At 38.4% G+C, this 17,704-nt stretch overlaps 1 protein-coding gene across 2 annotated transcripts in view; it reads right to left on the reverse strand.

Annotated features, from left to right (window-relative positions):
* Nucleotides 1-17,704, reverse strand: part of RSRC1 (arginine and serine rich coiled-coil 1) — a 201,656-nt gene that overhangs the window by 153,437 nt on the left and 30,515 nt on the right. For both annotated transcript variants that reach the window (XM_077348587.1, XM_077348586.1), the window contains exon 4: nt 3,755-3,931. In XM_077348587.1, the coding sequence (XP_077204702.1) occupies nt 3,755-3,931 (177 nt within the window). The remainder of the gene's footprint in view (nt 1-3,754; nt 3,932-17,704) is intronic.

Here is a 17,704-nt window from a genome sequence, read left to right on the forward strand (position 1 = left end):
CTCTCAGACCGAGCATCATAGCTACACTACAAATTGTAGGGCCAGGCAACTGACCGCCTCAATAACAGAAGGTGTCACTTCAGACTCACCGCCAGCATTTCATAGTGAAAGAGAGTTATCTTACTTTTAACAAGCTCTTAACCGCTTTCTTACATTTAAATAATTATAAATGTGTATAAACTAAGGAGACCCCATTTTGAACTAGTCTGTTTATATTAAAGGACAAAAACAAGTTGAACTGCCTTCATACACAATATTGATGGAATATATAAATTATTCATGTTTCATAAACTGATATTAATAATCTTTACAATTATTCTTAAACATGTGTGATAAAATTTAACATACGTGGTTAGCAATTGTTCATGGTGGGAACAGACAATGGATCCGGAGAACTACTAACATCACTTTGTACCTGACTGAAGTGTGTATGCACACAAAAATACCTTGAATAAAACTTTCTTGTTCTTAAAGGGGCCAATGGATTCAAACTTTGTTTCCCAATAATAAAATATTTAGATAAATTTTTGTTGCTAGCATCTGTTGGACACTTTTCATGCTACTGCAAATCTGTTTAAATGACAAAGCTGCTGTCTAAACATGGCCACAGACTTTCACTTCAAAGTCTATATTCCTGGAAAACAACAATCTGTCTGCAATTCACTTCATATTACAGTGCTTATCTTATCCTCTTCAGCAACATTACCAGCAATTGTGACATCCCTGGACAGGCACTTGTCAAATCATACAAAGCAGGCCTAACAAGGCTTGAAGAAAAGCTCTCTACACGCTTTTTTAAAAATTGCTTAAGCAAATGCTAGGGACTCCACTGAAAGTTTGGATAAGCCAAAACCAAGGACAATGAAATGACATCTTCATATAATCAGCAGCATTTACATACGAAAACTCACATTTGTTTAGTGGACACTACTTGAGATTCCAATTTTCTTCAACAATATATAATTATTTTGCCCAAATTTACTTTAGAAACTTGCAGAATTAATGTAGCATACTGGCTAATAGAGTGAGCTGTGATTTAGGAAGTCCTCACATCTCACTGCCACTTGGTAACCTACAAGAACATACCACTTTTCAGCCTCAGATCTGCATTTGCAACATCGGGGTCGTAATTTTAGTCTACCTTGCAGGACTACTGAGAACATGTCTGTGAAGCCCTTTCCTCATTTAAGATATACACTTAATTGTTGTTAACATCTACTAATGTGCAACAGTGAGCAAAGATTGTAGACAGGAACCTATTAAAACTGTGATTCCTCACAGGGCTATTATACCCACTCAATTAATTCATAAATGGGGGGGAATCAAAACTAGAGGGGTATTAAACAGCTTCTTCTCCTCAATGGCAATGGCAACTGACAAGCAGTGGCAGAAGAAAGCACTTTTATGCTTGAAATCCCCCATCTAGATTCTTCTTTTTAAAAGTGATAAATGCCAAATGGGTCTTAAGTTAAGGACTGTCGGCTAAAAACACAAGGATCCTACCAAATGTTAGTATGACATTTCTGTGTTGTATGCATATACCATAAATGTGGCAGTGGAAAGTGCCATCAAGTCACATCTGACTTTATTTATGTTAGCCTGCCCTTTCCTGGAGGCTCAGGGCGGGTTACAACAGCGTTAAAGACATACAATCCCATTTTATAAAATGATAATAAAATAGTCTACCATTAAAAGACATTCCTAAAAATACAACAATAATACACAATACAAAATTGCCAATATAAAACTGTTTTCCCCATGCTAGTACCACAATTAAATCAGAGAGGGAGGCAGGGGTTATGCCTGTGTCATGTCCTAAATAAAGTTGGAAAATGTTGGATTGACTTTTGGATATAGGCCGGCTTATGGACAGAGAGGTCAGCTGGGATTATGATGTCCCTCAGGCCTCAACCATAGGCCTGGCAGAACAGCTGTCTCTTAGAAGTCCCACAGAGCCCTGATCTCACCAGGCAGAGGGTTCCACCAGGACAGGGCCGGGGCTAGGGCCAAAAATTACTTATGGCAACCCTGTAGGTTTTCAAGGCAAGATACAAACATAGGTGGTTTGCCATTGCCTGCCTCTGCACAGCAACCTTAGACTTCCTTGGCAACTACAAGAGAAGAACAACATTCAAGAAAGTCCCATGCAAGTTCCATGCAAGTCCTAACCAGGGATGACCCTGCTTACCTTCTGAGATCTGAGGAGATTGGACTAGAAAATATAACTATATAATTGAAGTAGTCTTGTCCAGTGTGCTGTCTTTCCACCGTTATTTTTAATTATGGTTTGGGGAAACATTTGATGACAATGATGTATATTATCCTATTTCTATATTCCTGAATTAGCATTTAGAGAAGCATTTGAGGCTACAGCACAGTAGAAAGAAGTGTTGGTTTTTACAAACTGTTTTTCTCTACCAGAAGGAGTCTCAAAGCAGCTTGCAATCGCCTTCCCTTTCCTCTACCCACAAAAGACATTCTGAGAGAGGGGAAGGCTGAGAGAGCCCTGATATTACTGCTTGGTCAGAAAAGCTCTATCAGTGCTGTGATGAGCCCAAGGTCATCCAGCTGGTGGCATGTGGGGGAGTGGGAAATCAAATTAGAAGCCACCACTCTTAATCACTACACTAAACTGGCCACTACACCAAAGTAGAAGTCACACTCCATGAGCTCCACTGGATCCAAGCCATTTTCAGGCCCTTTGCAAACCTCTCAGCTCTAAGGAAGAGGAAAGCTTTGGGGCAGGGAGGATTATCTACACTGGAAAAGTTTCCATATAAAAGAAAGGCAGATATAATTACCCCATCAAAATGACAGTTATCAATTTCAGGGAGTGAAGTTACCAGGGTGTTTCGATAAGGAGGTTTCTAGAGAGAAAGCCATGCATAAAAGCACCCTAACTGAATCAAAATGCCTCATGCAATACTTTCAAAGTCTTCCATTTACAGCCGGGTCAGTTTTTCACTGAACTTTCTATTGTGTCAGGCTTTGCTCTTCTGGGCTTATTTATGTCAAGTAAGCAACTCACTGTACCTCTGTGGCTATAATTCAATCAAATTGAGCAACCCACTCCTACCCATTTTTCTCTTTGGCCTGCCTCCTTAGTGTTCTGCAAGTGACCTAGCTGGGGAACAAGGGATTCTTTCTGCAAACAAACTTAAGATAGTGCTTGCCAGATCCTGAGTTTGATGGGGAAAAGCAACTTAGTCACATTCCCAAGAGGTAGAGATTGATCTCAGGAATGCATAGGCTGAAGATTACCCTCTTGCTTGGACTTTCTGCATTACATCCTGGTCTGTTTCTAAGGAGGCCTTGATACTCAGGGATGGCTTTTCTGGGCTGCAGGCAGCTGCAAGAGGCAGGGAAAGAGATACTATCCGTGAATTCACTCTGTGCATGACTCCCTACCTGAAATCATTGCTTAATCACTGTTTCCGAAGGCAGCTATGTTGGTCTGCAATAGAATATCTAGATTTGAGTCCAGTAGTACCTTACATATCCACAAGATTTTGGAGGGATAAGCTTTTAAGAGTCAAAGCTCCCATAATCAGGGATCTGAGGAAGAGCTTTGACTCTCAAAAACATGTCTAAAATCTTATTGGTCTCTAACATGTTACTTGAATCAAATGTTTCTGCTTAATCACTGTAATCAAAGAGAAGAACAACATTCAAGAAATTAAGGGACATAAAAACAATACACTGATATCAAAAACAACTTTTCATTCATTTAAGTTGAATTTTCTTTTTTACTAACCCTATTTTGGTGTAATGTTGGTCCTTCTCTTTTCCTCTGATCCGGTCTTTCTCTCTTCCTTTCTCTTTATCTCTGCCTTTACGTCTTTCTTTATCACGAGATCTGCTTCGAGTTCTTCGGTGACTGGTCCTTTCGCTACTTCGGCTATAGGAACGCTGATGAGGTCTTGAGTGTGACCTGTAAATTGAAAATTGTGAAAACTGTAAGACTGTTTCCACAGCTCCAAAAAATACCGCAGTGACCTTCCTAAAGTCCAGTGGAATTTTTACACAAAAATTGGCCTCTTAAGGAGTAGTTCCGAATCAATCCCTGTTTGCTGCACAGTTAGAGAATCCTCAGAAATTTCACTCCCTCCCCTTGGAAGGCAATTTGCAGTTATTCAATGAGGAAGCCCAGGATTTGAGCCTGCTTCCTCCTCCATTCCTGCCTCAAGTGGTAACATATCAACTCCACCTACTATCTGTGTCTACACCCACCCTCGCCTCCATATTTTTCAAAAAAAATTTAAATGTGATCACAATAGTGCCCAGTTTCTGGGATCACTCCAGAAAATTAAAAGACCAAAACAAGGACTCCATCATCCCCACCTGCCTCATCTCCCACTTCAGCATCTAAATGCCCTTTAGTAATATGATTTAAGATACAATGGAGTACTGTAACTTTTGTGCAGATAAACAGTGGTGAAATGGCAGCCAACGTGCTTTATCTTCATGCATGCATGGTGATTGAGCACATATCAACACAAGAACACTCCGCCCCCCGCCCTTGCTTGGACAATTCAAGTGCCATAGGAATCGAGGGATGGGTGAGTGTGATTTTTTAATTGTTACAGCACAAATGCATTATTGCACATGCTCAAAATAAAAAAAAAGTGGGGGGGGAGGCATGACAGAAGGCAGGACCACCCACTCTCCTGCCAAAAATGCAAAACACATGCCATGATTGGAGCCCTAACCAGTGACAGGGGAAAATCACAGATGTAGAATGTCAGGCAAAAATTCTGGGTCTACATTTAAAATTCAGTGCAGTGTAAACACGCTGGCACACTACATAGCTGCAGAATCAGTCTAAGTAAGGATCAACAGTTTATGCACACTTACTGATTTTGCAAGGAGTATAAGTGTTTTTGTTTAAAATATTTCTGCCTTTAAAAGACATATTAAGTTACTAGATGTGTTTTGACTTTAACAAATGAGCCTACTGAAAACACTATGGGCATGATCCAAACACTATGGGCATGATCCAGAAAACTGTGTGTTCAGATTCCATTTCTGAAACTGCACTTTTCTGCTTCCTCTTCCTGTACAACTCCCCAAAACGTTGTTCCTGAGAGCCAGGGAGCCTTCATGAACATTGAGGAAATAGTGTGGAGAACTGCAGATAAATCGAGAAATCTACAGGAATACCAGAAGTCTCACTAAATGAAAACAAGCATCTTTCCTTCATGCAAGAAGACCTGTTGATTCAACCCCTTATCAATATAGTTACAGAATAGTAAACTAATTTGTGTTCTACAGACCAACTTAAACCAGGTGTACATGACTTTGGATGTTAGAAAGAGGGGACAAATAGTAACTGTCCTTGTGACAAATGCTGTCGTTGGAGGCTCCAAAATAGTCTTTAATTTAATAGTATCTCACACCAACATAGCAGATGCAATGGTTCCTTACAGTTTTTCCAGATAAATTCTACATCATAATCCTCTCAGCTAAAAATCTTTCAACAGTGCGTACTTTTATGTCCCATTTCAAACTCAAGATTAAGATTTCCCACTCTACTCCAGGCTCTAGCCGAATGATGGCAACCATGATGGCAACAGCCATTGTTTAGACTCTACCCACAACTATTAAGAAGGAAATCGATGCTACAAGGGCATAAAGAGACACATTCATTGGCTGCCCCATATTTATTAAATTCCCTTCTTGCTAAGACCTACAACAATATGTTTATACATTTCCAAGAAGTTGATAATATGGGGTAAGGAAAGCTCGGAATTTATCTAGCAGTGGGGCATAAGTTTACACTTTGTTTAAAACACGTTTGGTCTGAGCACTATGAAAGGGATATAATAACATGTCAATAAAACAACACTTTTATCTAGAAAATTAAATAAGTTTTATGCTATATATGTAACAAAAAGCATCATATCCAATTATAAATGTTAAAATCAAATGCCTAAGAAGTTATAATTGCAAAACCTGCAAGGACATAAGGCAGGAAGGAAGAGTGGAGAACGTGCTACCAGCTCTACCAAACATTAAAAAAAAAATAAAAAGCCCTCACAGCACACACCCATCATGCCAAAGGTTAAGTCATTTAGTCAAGTTCAAAGATCTTCAAAGGCTTCTTAGATCCAGATAAACCCATATGCTATGAAAATCCTATGAAAAAGCCATTTCTTTCCTATCTGCTTTTCATGTCTAACTTACTTGAACACACACAGATGCTTGGCATCACTCAGCATCCCTGAATTTCACACCAGATAATCAGGGCTCACCAAAAACGCCCTATCTAAAATCTTCAGCATTGTCTTTATTCCTTCAACATTTATCCCACTTGTTTTGTGTAAAAAAAAAAAAAAAAAAAAGCAACACTGAAAATATCCATGAAAGACTATTCAGTTACTGCACAATAAGTGCTAATTTGCTAATTTCTTCACAGGTAATCAATTAAAATGTAAAATATTGGATAAAATGAGCTGCACTAAATTTAACAGCTGCTCCATAAGCATAATTAGTTTCACAAGGACCATATGTATCCAAACAGAGACAGAGTTGAAACAAATAAAGCAGATTTTAAAACAAGTTTGAGAAAATCTGCATTTAATTAGCAGGTGGGCACTACAACTGCATAATGTTTTTATACATTTGTATTTATGAAGTGACAGAAGATCTAAGGGCTTTTTAAAATGGCGTTTATTGTTTGAATGAGAACTGTTTCACTGCATACTAAAGTGATTTAAGTCCTTATAGCTCTGCTTTGAAAAAATCATAAATGGTGAAAGAAAACATGTGGAAAACTGTAAAACTAGAAAGAATTTGAGACAAAAAACAGATACACATACCATAACCAAAAGGAAACTACACTTAATTAAATGTACACTACATCTGGAATATCAGCCTAATAAAACGTGAAACTACTAATTTTCATTGTTCTATAGGAAATGAGGTCACTGTCATTTAGCATTCCCCCAATTATACAACCCTAACATTCTAAAACCATCAACCAATCTTTTTTGTTTTAACCCCGTATTATAGCTGTAAAGAATAACATACATCTGTCAAAAGGGAAGATACGCTTTGGGTCCTCTTGACACCCAAACCTAGATGACAGTGTAGGCAAGAGATGCTAGATACAAGGCCTGGACTTGAGATAGATTGTGATAATTACAAATGACTCCCAGACTCTAACACCCAGCTTAACACTGATCAGCTTATCAGTAATACCCTTTTGGTTAGTTAGCTACCACTAAACAATTAAATATGTCCACTAAAATACTTTCTACCAGCTTTCTGGCTATGTAACAGATTGGTGCAAGAACTTAGGCAACTAGAATACAGAGGACAAAACTGAATGAGTGATATTTTTTCCCAGACACCTCATAACAGTGTTTCATGCAGAACCTGGCCTTATCAATGAGTCCAGCGTGTCTTCCCCACAGAGGTTGGCAAGTCCATTCAGCAAATGGCAGCAGGGAAGGGGGTGGTTTACAACAGCAGCCAAATATGTCTAATTCATTAAACAAAGCTTCAGACGGATAAGCACCAAAATTAATATGAAAACTACTCTGCAAAGACATTGTATTGTCAGTAAACAGGTTTTGTTTGCTTGAGATAAGTTGAGGTTTGCAGAATCCAATTTAAAGAACAAACCACTAACACATCTCATAGAATTATAGAGTTGGAAAGGACTTCCAGGGTCTTCTAGTCCAACCCCCTGCACAATGCAGGGACTCACAATTACCTGCCCACCCACAGGGATCCCAATTTCATGCCCAAAGGATCCCCCCACCAAACATCTCCAAGTCCAGCCTGGCCTAGGAGAAATTCACCTACCATCCCACAGTGGTGATCAGCAATCCTGGTATGCAAGGAAGGGCCACAAGAGACAAAAACTGGCACATCCCTTCCCGGCCACCCACTCACAATCTTAAGTTCATAAAATCAGCATTTCTGTCGATTACTATCTAGCCTCTGTCTTAAAACTTCCAAAGACCTCCACCTTCTGAGGAAACCTGTTCCACTGAGGAACCGCTCTGTCAGGAACTTCTTCCGGATATTTAGCTGAAAATTCTTTTGAATCAATTTCAACCCATTGGTTCTGGCCTGACCCTCTGGAGAAACAGAAAACAACTTTGCTCCAACTTCTATATGACAGCCCTTAAAGTATTTGAAGATTATTATCATATCACCTCTTAGTCATCTTCTCTCCAATTTAAACAGACCAAGCTCCCTCAACCTTTCCTCATATGACTTGGTCTCCAAACCCCTCACCATCTTCGTAGCCCTCCTCTACACATGGTCCAGTTTGTCTACATCTTTCTTCAGTTGTAGTGCCCAAAACTGAACACAGTACTCCAAGTGAGGTCTAACCAGAGCAGACTAAAGCGGTAACATCACCTTGTATGATCTGGACAGTAAAATTCCTTTAATACAGCTCAAAATCCCATTTCAATTAACTGTACAATAAGTATGGTCTAATGGCACTCAGGACTGTACTGACATCTTTCCTACATGCACACATGACACATATGTTCAAATTAAAAACATATACTTTCTGTACATGCTTTACTCTTGTTTCTATCTGAGAAAAACTGTTTTATGCCCCTTTGTCTGATCATTTAACTTGCTTATCTTTGGGCGACACCTCAGATATCATTTTACACAAGTGAAAGCAAGCAAATTTTCTGGATGTGCACAATGCTTGCAGAAATATGTCAGGGGCATCCAAGAAAAATCTCAAATCCCACACTAAACGTGGTCAGGAATGAACAAAAAAACAAGTCATGGGTTTAAAAAGTCATGGATTAATAGTGATTTAGTGTAGAGTTAAAACTATTGACTCTGATTTAGATTTCAGGAAGAATTCCTCTGCTCAACCTAGTAAGTAAAGTACCATGCAAGACCCCAGCAAATTTTTTTTTTAATTTTTCCACACAACAAACAACTCAATTCTGACCTTTGTGTGAAAAATTTATGGAACATTGCCAAACTATCACTTAGAGATTTTGCATTGCCCCCACAAACTAAACATCTTTAACTGTTTGATCTTTAACACATATCTATTTTATAAAAGGTCTGAATAGTTAAAAATTTGTGAAAACCAAACCACTTTAGCATTAGTACTTTTGCTGCAGATGGATGTCTGGAGCAGGAACGCAGAAAACTCTTGACACTCAAGCAAAGTTACCAATCCTGGCTCAGCGAAGCACCTTATCATCCTTTACTCTGTATGTATAACACACAGGCACAGTATTCTGAGCCAGGGGAGAAGAAGAATCATACCTCACCAAATGTCTGATGCTGAGATATGGAAGAACATGGACTCCTTGCCCTCCAAGGTCCCTGTGAGCTAGAAGCATTCCCTCCCTTTCCCACACACAGTGCCCATCAAAATGATGGATGTTACTTGTGCCTAATAAAGAACTGCTCATATTTATGAAATTGCTTTTGTCTCAGTAGTAGAGTACCTAATCTACCAACTAAATTGTAAAAGTAGTTTCCATGGAATCCAAATATGGCCAGCTACAAAAGAACCTAACAATCTCCCGATTAACAAAAGAAGTATAAATCATACTGAGTAGTAACCTGAGTTAGTGTCTAAAACCTTATATATCAATATGGAGTTGATGATTTTAACATCTCCATTTTCTGACTTGCCAAGCTAAAGTAATAGTTTCCAATAATGTACATTTTCAGAAAACTTTAAAGCATTCTCTGAGAGATAAAAGACATTGTGAAGAGCTTTTATACGATACGAGTGAACTAGTCAATATCTTGATCAATAGATGCAGCGGTTAGTACTCTGGAGTAAAAATACAAACAAGCACAATCATGTTGCAAATGTAGATCTTATGGCCATTACCACTGGCACAAGGTTACTACGGGCCGCAGGCAAATACAAATTTCCACCAACACTCCCAGGCACTGCAGATACATACTGTGTCATTCCTGGGAATCCTCTAAAGCCAGGAGGGATGTTTTTTTATTGATTGATTTGGAACATCTACCGGTGCGATCCCTCCAACAGAAGTCTACGGACATGACGTCCATAGTCCCACTCCCAGGGACAGCGCCAGTAGATGGGCAGTGGCGCCAGAGCACTGAAGCGTGTTCAGTGATCTGGCGTCACCGCCACCAGTCTTCAAACGTTACTCCCACCTTAAGAAGAGCGGAGGCAGCCTCAGGAGTCTGGCAGGGTCAGCCCAGCGAGACACAGCACTGTGTTGCACTGGGCTGGCCCCACCCACACTATGCCTCCAAGCAGGGGTAGTCAACCTGTGGTCCTCCAGATGTTCATGGACTACAATTCCCATCAGCCCCTGCCAGCAAATGCTGGCAGGTGCTCATGGGAATTGTAGTCCATGAACATCTGGAGGACCATGGGTTGACTACCCCTGCCTCCAAGGAGCCAGCCTTGGGAGACAGGTGGGGGTGTGCGTGCAGCCAGCCTAGTGTGACCCACCACCAGATAAAGAGAGGGGGTGGGTAGGGGCAGGGAACAAGGATTCTCGCCCTTTATGTGGATGTTCCTTATGTGGATGTGGCTTGGAGTAGCTTTCAGCTTTAATTTATAAAACATACACGATAAATACTAGGGTTTTCTGTTATTTATTTATACAGTTACAGACCAGGATATAAAAATTAGACATAGTAAAACATTATGATTTTAAAACATGTTGGGGTGCGTAGAGAATAAAATTATTGAAAAAAAAAGTTAAAGATGTTTGATTTCCTTCTGGCAGACTTGAATTGTATAGGGACAAAATGTCACTGTCTGTAGAGAGACTTGACGATAGTTACTAGTTAAATATAATATTAAAACTTTAAGACCAAACACTAAAAACAATCATGTCAATCAAACCAGCTGGATGGCCAATTGGTTTATTCAAGCGTGTCCAGATCTCTGATTGGGGGAGGGCGTATTCGTATATGTTTAGTCTGTTCAGTGGCCCCAACCAAATGCCTGGCAGAAGTCTTACAGACCCTGCAGAACTGACCCAGCTCCATCAGGGCCAGGACAGAAAAGGCCCTAGTCCTAGCTGAGGCCAGATGTACATGTTTGGAGCCAGTTTGTTCGAACTGGATGATCTTAATCTCCTTTGGAGACATAGTCAGCCAAACGGTCCCTCAGGACCTGACTGTGTATGGCATTCAAGGTTAACACCAACATCTTAAAGCAGATTCGGAATTCAACGGGGAGCCAGTGCAGCTGCCTCAGAATAGGCCAGATGTGGTTCCTCCATGGTGTAGGACAGGGGTAGTCAACCTGTGGTCCTCCAGATGTCCACTGACTACAATTCCCATAAGCCCCTGCCAGCAAATTCTGGCAGAGGCTCATAGGAATTGTAGTCCATGAACATCTGGAGGACCACAGGTTGACTACCCCTGGTGTAGGAGTGAGGAGTTGCAACTCTGCACTCTGGACCAGTTTCAGTTTCTAGATCAGCACCAAGAGAAGGCCCATGTAGAGCTCATTACAGAAATCCAAGATGTAGGTGTAGAAAGAAAGAGGCAGAAAAATACTATTCTTCAACTAAATTCCTTACACCTTACCTTTTTATAGGTCAGTAATCATAAAGAGATCAGAGCCTGACTTGTCTCACATCCTACTGTATTCACTTGTAACTACATTAAATCAATTAGCATGATTGGTGATATCTGTGATATTGTCAAGAATTCGCTCGTAATTTAGTTACTTTGTTGTTGTTAGGTGCGAAGTCTTGTCCGACCCATCGCGACCCCATAAAATAAACGTACTCATAAAATAAACTTTCATGTGCTCTTCAACAGCTACTGTCAGATTAATACAGGCTGGAATCCAAACAGGAGAAAGTAGATATTCCACCTGAATCTAGTAATTTTTAAGTTCCCCTTTGAGCAACAAGCTCCTCTAAAGGCCATGGGGACTCCAGACTGCCACTACGTAAGCTATGGAAGGTTGCCACAGGACTCACAAAGAAGTGAAAGCTCATAGTCTACTAAAGATGTTATTAGTCTTTAAGTTGCTACTGGTCTCTTACTCTTTTCTGTTGGACAGACAGACCAACATGGCTACCCATGTGGATTCATGTCTTGCCACAGGAAGGAAAATTTGCTAATTCATCCTCCTGCAAACAAAAGCATTTTCCACTCAAGGATTTGCAAGCTGTCTTTAACTGAACTGAACGTTCTACAACCACAGGAAGAACAAAGACTCCCTTATACAATGTACACTTTTGTTGCATTTTAAAATGATATACTCTAAACATCTGCATGTTGACACAAAGGTCAGTTCAGAGGCAAGCTGGGTGATTAGAGACTGGATCTCCTCTGCGGTAGTGCCATAACTATGCAACTGCCTCTATCAAGTAATGGACTGAGTGACTTTATATTGTTGTTGCAGGTGTTCTTTTCCCCCCTTTTTTTTTTGACTGAGCAGTTTATTTTACTCTGTTGTGCTATTTCTATTAGTTGATGGTCCTTAACTGATATTTGAACTGATTTTTCCCCCTTGTAAAATGTCTGTTTCAAATGTGTTTTCTAATTAGCTGTCTTGAATGACACTGGATTCAGAGGCAGGATTAAAAAAAACATTTTGAATAAATATATTTCTCAGTAGCTCCAATAATGTATGCTAATTCTTAGCTGTATATTCTATACCTTAATACATACATAAACACACTGCCAAAATAGAAAACATTTGTTGAAAAAGAGAGGACATTAAGAATATAATTCACTGATATCCAACTAATTTGAATCCAAAATATAGAAAAACAATTTCATTAAAGTTTACATTTAACCTTTACATAAAGTATAACTATGCCAGACAGTACAGATTTTCAGACTAGTACAGACAGTGCCATCATAAGGAGTGTTAAACCCTGCTACACCCATTGACTTCAAAGGACCAAAGTGGGCATAATTCTGTTTAGGCTTGCACAGTACGTGTCAGCAGTGGCAAATTCCAAATAATTCACTGGGATGTGTGCGTGTGGATACATACATACACAGAATGGCCAATTTCTGTAAAACTTATCAGCTAGAACTTTCATACAGTCATACGTGGGCAGCAAAATCACTGATCTTTCTGCTATCAACCAATCATAAAAGTATGGCAACACATTGATGCAATTTCTTAAGTGGGGTGATACAACAAGTTTAAAGTGCTGCCAAAAAAAATCCACCTTGAAGCTTCCAGAATCTAAAGCCTAGTAAAATGTTCTGAAGGAAACTTCATTAAAAAGTTGGCGCATTCTCTAAAATAGTACGATAGGAATGGAATATATGACAAAACGTAGATGAAGTTGTAAAGGGGATAAACCATCAATACTTGGGAGTTTTGAAATATAACTATTATAAACCCAAAGGTACCTTGGATCCAACTGATTTTAGACCCAAATTATTCTCTGGCACAGTGCATCTAAAGGTAAGCTCTTAAAAGTTTCATGAGAAGTATCACTTCTACAAACTTAATTCCCTTCAGCAATACTTCCTTGTTTGTTTTTTAAATACATTAAAGAGAGGAATAGCTACAGTTAGAAACAATTTTGTACACTCTGGAAAAATTACAGTCAGTAATATGTAGACTCCATTTACTTCATTACTTATTTCATTACTTTACTTCATTTATAGATTATCTTTTTTTACTGAGATTCAAGGCAGATTCCAGAATACTTTTTAATGCAATAAAAAGCAGTCATCTGTGGTTCGAGGAAGAAGGATTAGGAATGGTCCCTAAAGCAAGTGACACACGGTACTGAAAAATTATAGGGAGGTGTGTCCTCCCCCAAATTATGAGACCTGACACTTTAATAAGGATTAACAGAATGAAGTTTCGTAATTCTTGTAGATTGTATTCTCCAATTCTTATCCAAATCAATTGATTCTACTTCAAGAAACACAATGCCATTTGCACTGACAAATGATATGAACAAAGTTCACTGCTATAAAACAGAATAATCTCAAAAACATGGATTAGTTTACTTGTGCTCAGAACCGTCTTATCAGATGAACTATATGCTGAAACAGATAGAAGAAGTTGTGAATGTCATCCAACAGAGACCGCAGTGGGAAAGAACACGTGAAATAAAATGCACATCTCTGACTGAATCAGGGATTACCATACCCATATCCCTGGTGTCCTAGAATGTACTGAACACTAAGTATGCAGCAGAGGTTGAAAAGTTACAGTATACTGTATACTAGTGGTAGGATAAGAATCATGAATGTTTCAAAGGACCCAAACTCCATTTAGCTCACCCCAGTATACATGGCAGAACCCAACAGACCACTGCATACAATCCAAAGCACAATAGACCCTTTCCAGAAAGCAGGTGCATTGTAGAGATTCCTGCTAGAAACTGATTCTTAACCAATAAATGGAAATCGCATATTTACAGTGCAATTCTAGTTATAATTTTCTAAGTTCACTGAAGTCAATGGTTTTAAAGGGAATAGCTATAAAGGTTTGTACTGTTACAGCCATTTATTAAAAACAGACAAATCTAAGAGATTACATAAGTGTACGAGTAAACTGTCATGTTAAAAAAGCACAAGCTTATCTTTTAAAAAATCGGTTTATTATACCTATATAGCGTTTATACTGTATTGTTTAAGTGTTTAAGTGTAAGTTACCATTGTCTTTCCATCTTATTTTTTCAAAATGTAATTTTAAAAATACATCTCTATCATATTTAGCTTGACAAGGATATATGCATTTTTAACAGTATACTTTAATATTATATTAAATATATATATATCACAACAAAAAGAATAAAAATGGCCTCTTTTATTAAGCTTGAAATGTGCTTCATTGCTGTTTGCTTAACACTGTGTGGAATGTCTTATGTATCTTGACAACATCCCACAGATGGTCATGATTATGTTTAACAGGACAATGCACTCATTGAAAACTTTTACAGACACTTACCTAATGGGATGTCACATTAAATCTGATAAAGTAGAATAAAATAACTATATACCAATTAGGTAATAGCAAAGAAATCATTTGAACCTGACATTCCAACATTCACAAATTAATACTTGACAGACTGGTGCACTAACATTTACGTACAAATTAGTTTTTAAAACAAGTGTAGCTATTATACAACTCTGCTATAATCGAAGATGTCCTTGAACATATACATAGCTGTCAACATCCCCAACATGGATGGCTCTAACTACATAACTCTGGTAAACGACGGAATTCGATTTTGACCACTTTTTGTTTCCACTCTTAATGCTTATGACTAATTCCTTAGAGGTATCCTTAAAAGCCCTAAAATGTTGTCCTTGGACAGAAACTTTCACTCAGCAATCAATTGGGAACAAATTAAAGGACTGTGTTGAAATGTACTTAGCTGTTTAAGTTAACAAATGAATGAAGAAAGGTAGTATATGGGAACATATGCTGCTACACTGAAGTTGTTTAAAAGAGTCTGCTGGAAGAATAGTTGGTTTCCAGTGAAGCTAATGTGGCATAAGAAAGGACAGCGATGAAAGAATACTAAGTCATATGGAAATCCAAATATAGTGACAGACACAATTATTTTACTAATTGCTAATGAATACAGTAAAGTGATTTCAAAAAGCAAAACTTTGCTTGGACTACTTCAGGTTTTGACCTCTGTATGAGCAAATGCATTTCAAACTGAAGCCCACCAAAATTGATTAACGGCGCCAGCCAAGGCCAGCATGTAGCTGAAGCTTTTTCCATCTATCACATGGCCCCAAGGATGGTTAAATGAACCTTAAAATGGCTACAAACAGCTCAATGACTACACAGAGTCCTGCCAATTAGAAATAATTAGGCAGTCATTTTGGTGGTAAGTCTTTTTAAGTGCATACATAATGATGCAATGATGCTTATTAGCGATCTCATATGAGCTATGCTCAAACAGCCTGAAATAATTATGCAACTATCACAAAGCCTTGCAAATCTCTGTACTTCACCTTAATGCATTTAAAAAACCACTTCATTACCTCCAGTAATTAATCCTCCATTAATTGCAGGAAAAGCCCAGTTTACCATGCTTCGTTTCTAATTATCTTATAAATAGTTATGGTTCTAATTAATGTGTTCATTAAGCTGAATATCTTTCTCAAAGCCATGCTCAGAGCAAAGGTTTCACTTTTGAGAGAAAAGGCCTAACTAGCCATAAGGTGAAACTATTTTGGAAGTATTTGCTTTTATTTTAGTATATTCAACCTCCTAATTGGCATTTAAAATCTAATTTGGAAGAAATTCAAGAAGCCTATATAGGAAAAAGGGTCTTTTCACTCATCTCCAATCAAAAAAAAAAAACCTAACAGTTTTAATAGAAAAACTTCTAGCATATATTTGATAAAGACAAGTAGCAGATTTTCAGTGCTACATGCCAAATTAAATTAAAGTTCTAATAAATGGCATCTTTGTATAAACCAACTATATCATTATTTGTACAACTGGATGTATTTTACTTTATTTATTTTCTTATATTTATATACTGCCCTCCCCTTGCAGCTCAGCATGGTTCACAGAGAACACGAACAGGTACATAGAATATCATTTTATTATATGGAATATAATTGTGAACAGTATTCTTATCCAGTTAAGGGAAATACATTAATAAGTAGAGCAATCCCATTAGGAAACTGAACCAGAAATATTTTTGAAATGATAAAAAGTTGCTATTAATGATTGCAATATGACAGGCATAAATTTTTCTGAAATCAATGGCTGAATTCAGAAGTTACAGCAATCCAGAGCTATGGAAGCTTAATCAAAAACCATAGTTTGATGAAGTTTTGTAAAACACCATTTACCACTTTTTCTTTTCTTTTTTTCTTTGCTGTCAAGTCATATCCATCTTATGGTGATCCCATAGGGTTTTCAAGACTAGAAACACTCAGAGGAGTTTTGAATGCTTGCCTCTGGGTAGAGACCCTAGAGTTCCTTGGAGTCTCACATCCAAGTAGCTTCTGAGATGTTTGCTCTAGGAATGACCACTAAATTAAGACAATTCAACAACTCTGTTCAATCTCCATTCAAAACTCAACTTGCTCTTTCACTCATCGTAAGCAGTTATCTACTTCCTCACTTCTTTAAAACCTTCCCTTTCCATGCCTCCAATTTTCAGCCCTTGTCTTCTCCAACTTCTTTTCTCTGATTATATCAAGACTTCAAAACCCACTTTTCTTGCAATTCTTGCTTTCAGGGCCAGATGAAATATCTCACAAGTTCAAGGTTGGAATCCCACAAATGGTTTTTGAAAAGCCTTGAACAGGATGGACTGGCAAGAATGAAATATGCACTAAGCCATGCTAGCCAGGACGGAAAGAAATGTTTGTTTCACAATGAGGTATAGGGCTGCCCTGAACATTATCTTAGAACTCCTGGATGACAACTAGAAAATTGGGGGGCATCCGCTGATGGAAGACAGCACTCATAAAAGGACATGAGCAATGCTGAGGAAAAATCATTGTCAGATGTCATTAATGAGTCCAAAGTGGAACCATGTTTATTTCAGAATATTCTTTAAAATACTGCCTTTGAACATCTAATCTGGGAGATGGTGCCAATTTTGCACTGGAAAGATAACAAGAGATGTTCCATTCCACAGAAGAAGAGAGACATCCTCCTTTATATAAATCCACCATCATCTGCAGATACAAGATCACCATGAACCTACTAGCTGTGGGAATATTTGCCATTTACAATTTCAAGGAACCTGACAGTGCCATGAAGATTTGATTCAGATACAAGAGGCCA

The sequence above is a fragment of the Paroedura picta genome, chromosome 8 (genome assembly GCF_049243985.1).
Source record: "Paroedura picta isolate Pp20150507F chromosome 8, Ppicta_v3.0, whole genome shotgun sequence".
NCBI classification, from domain to species: domain Eukaryota; kingdom Metazoa; phylum Chordata; class Lepidosauria; order Squamata; family Gekkonidae; genus Paroedura; species Paroedura picta.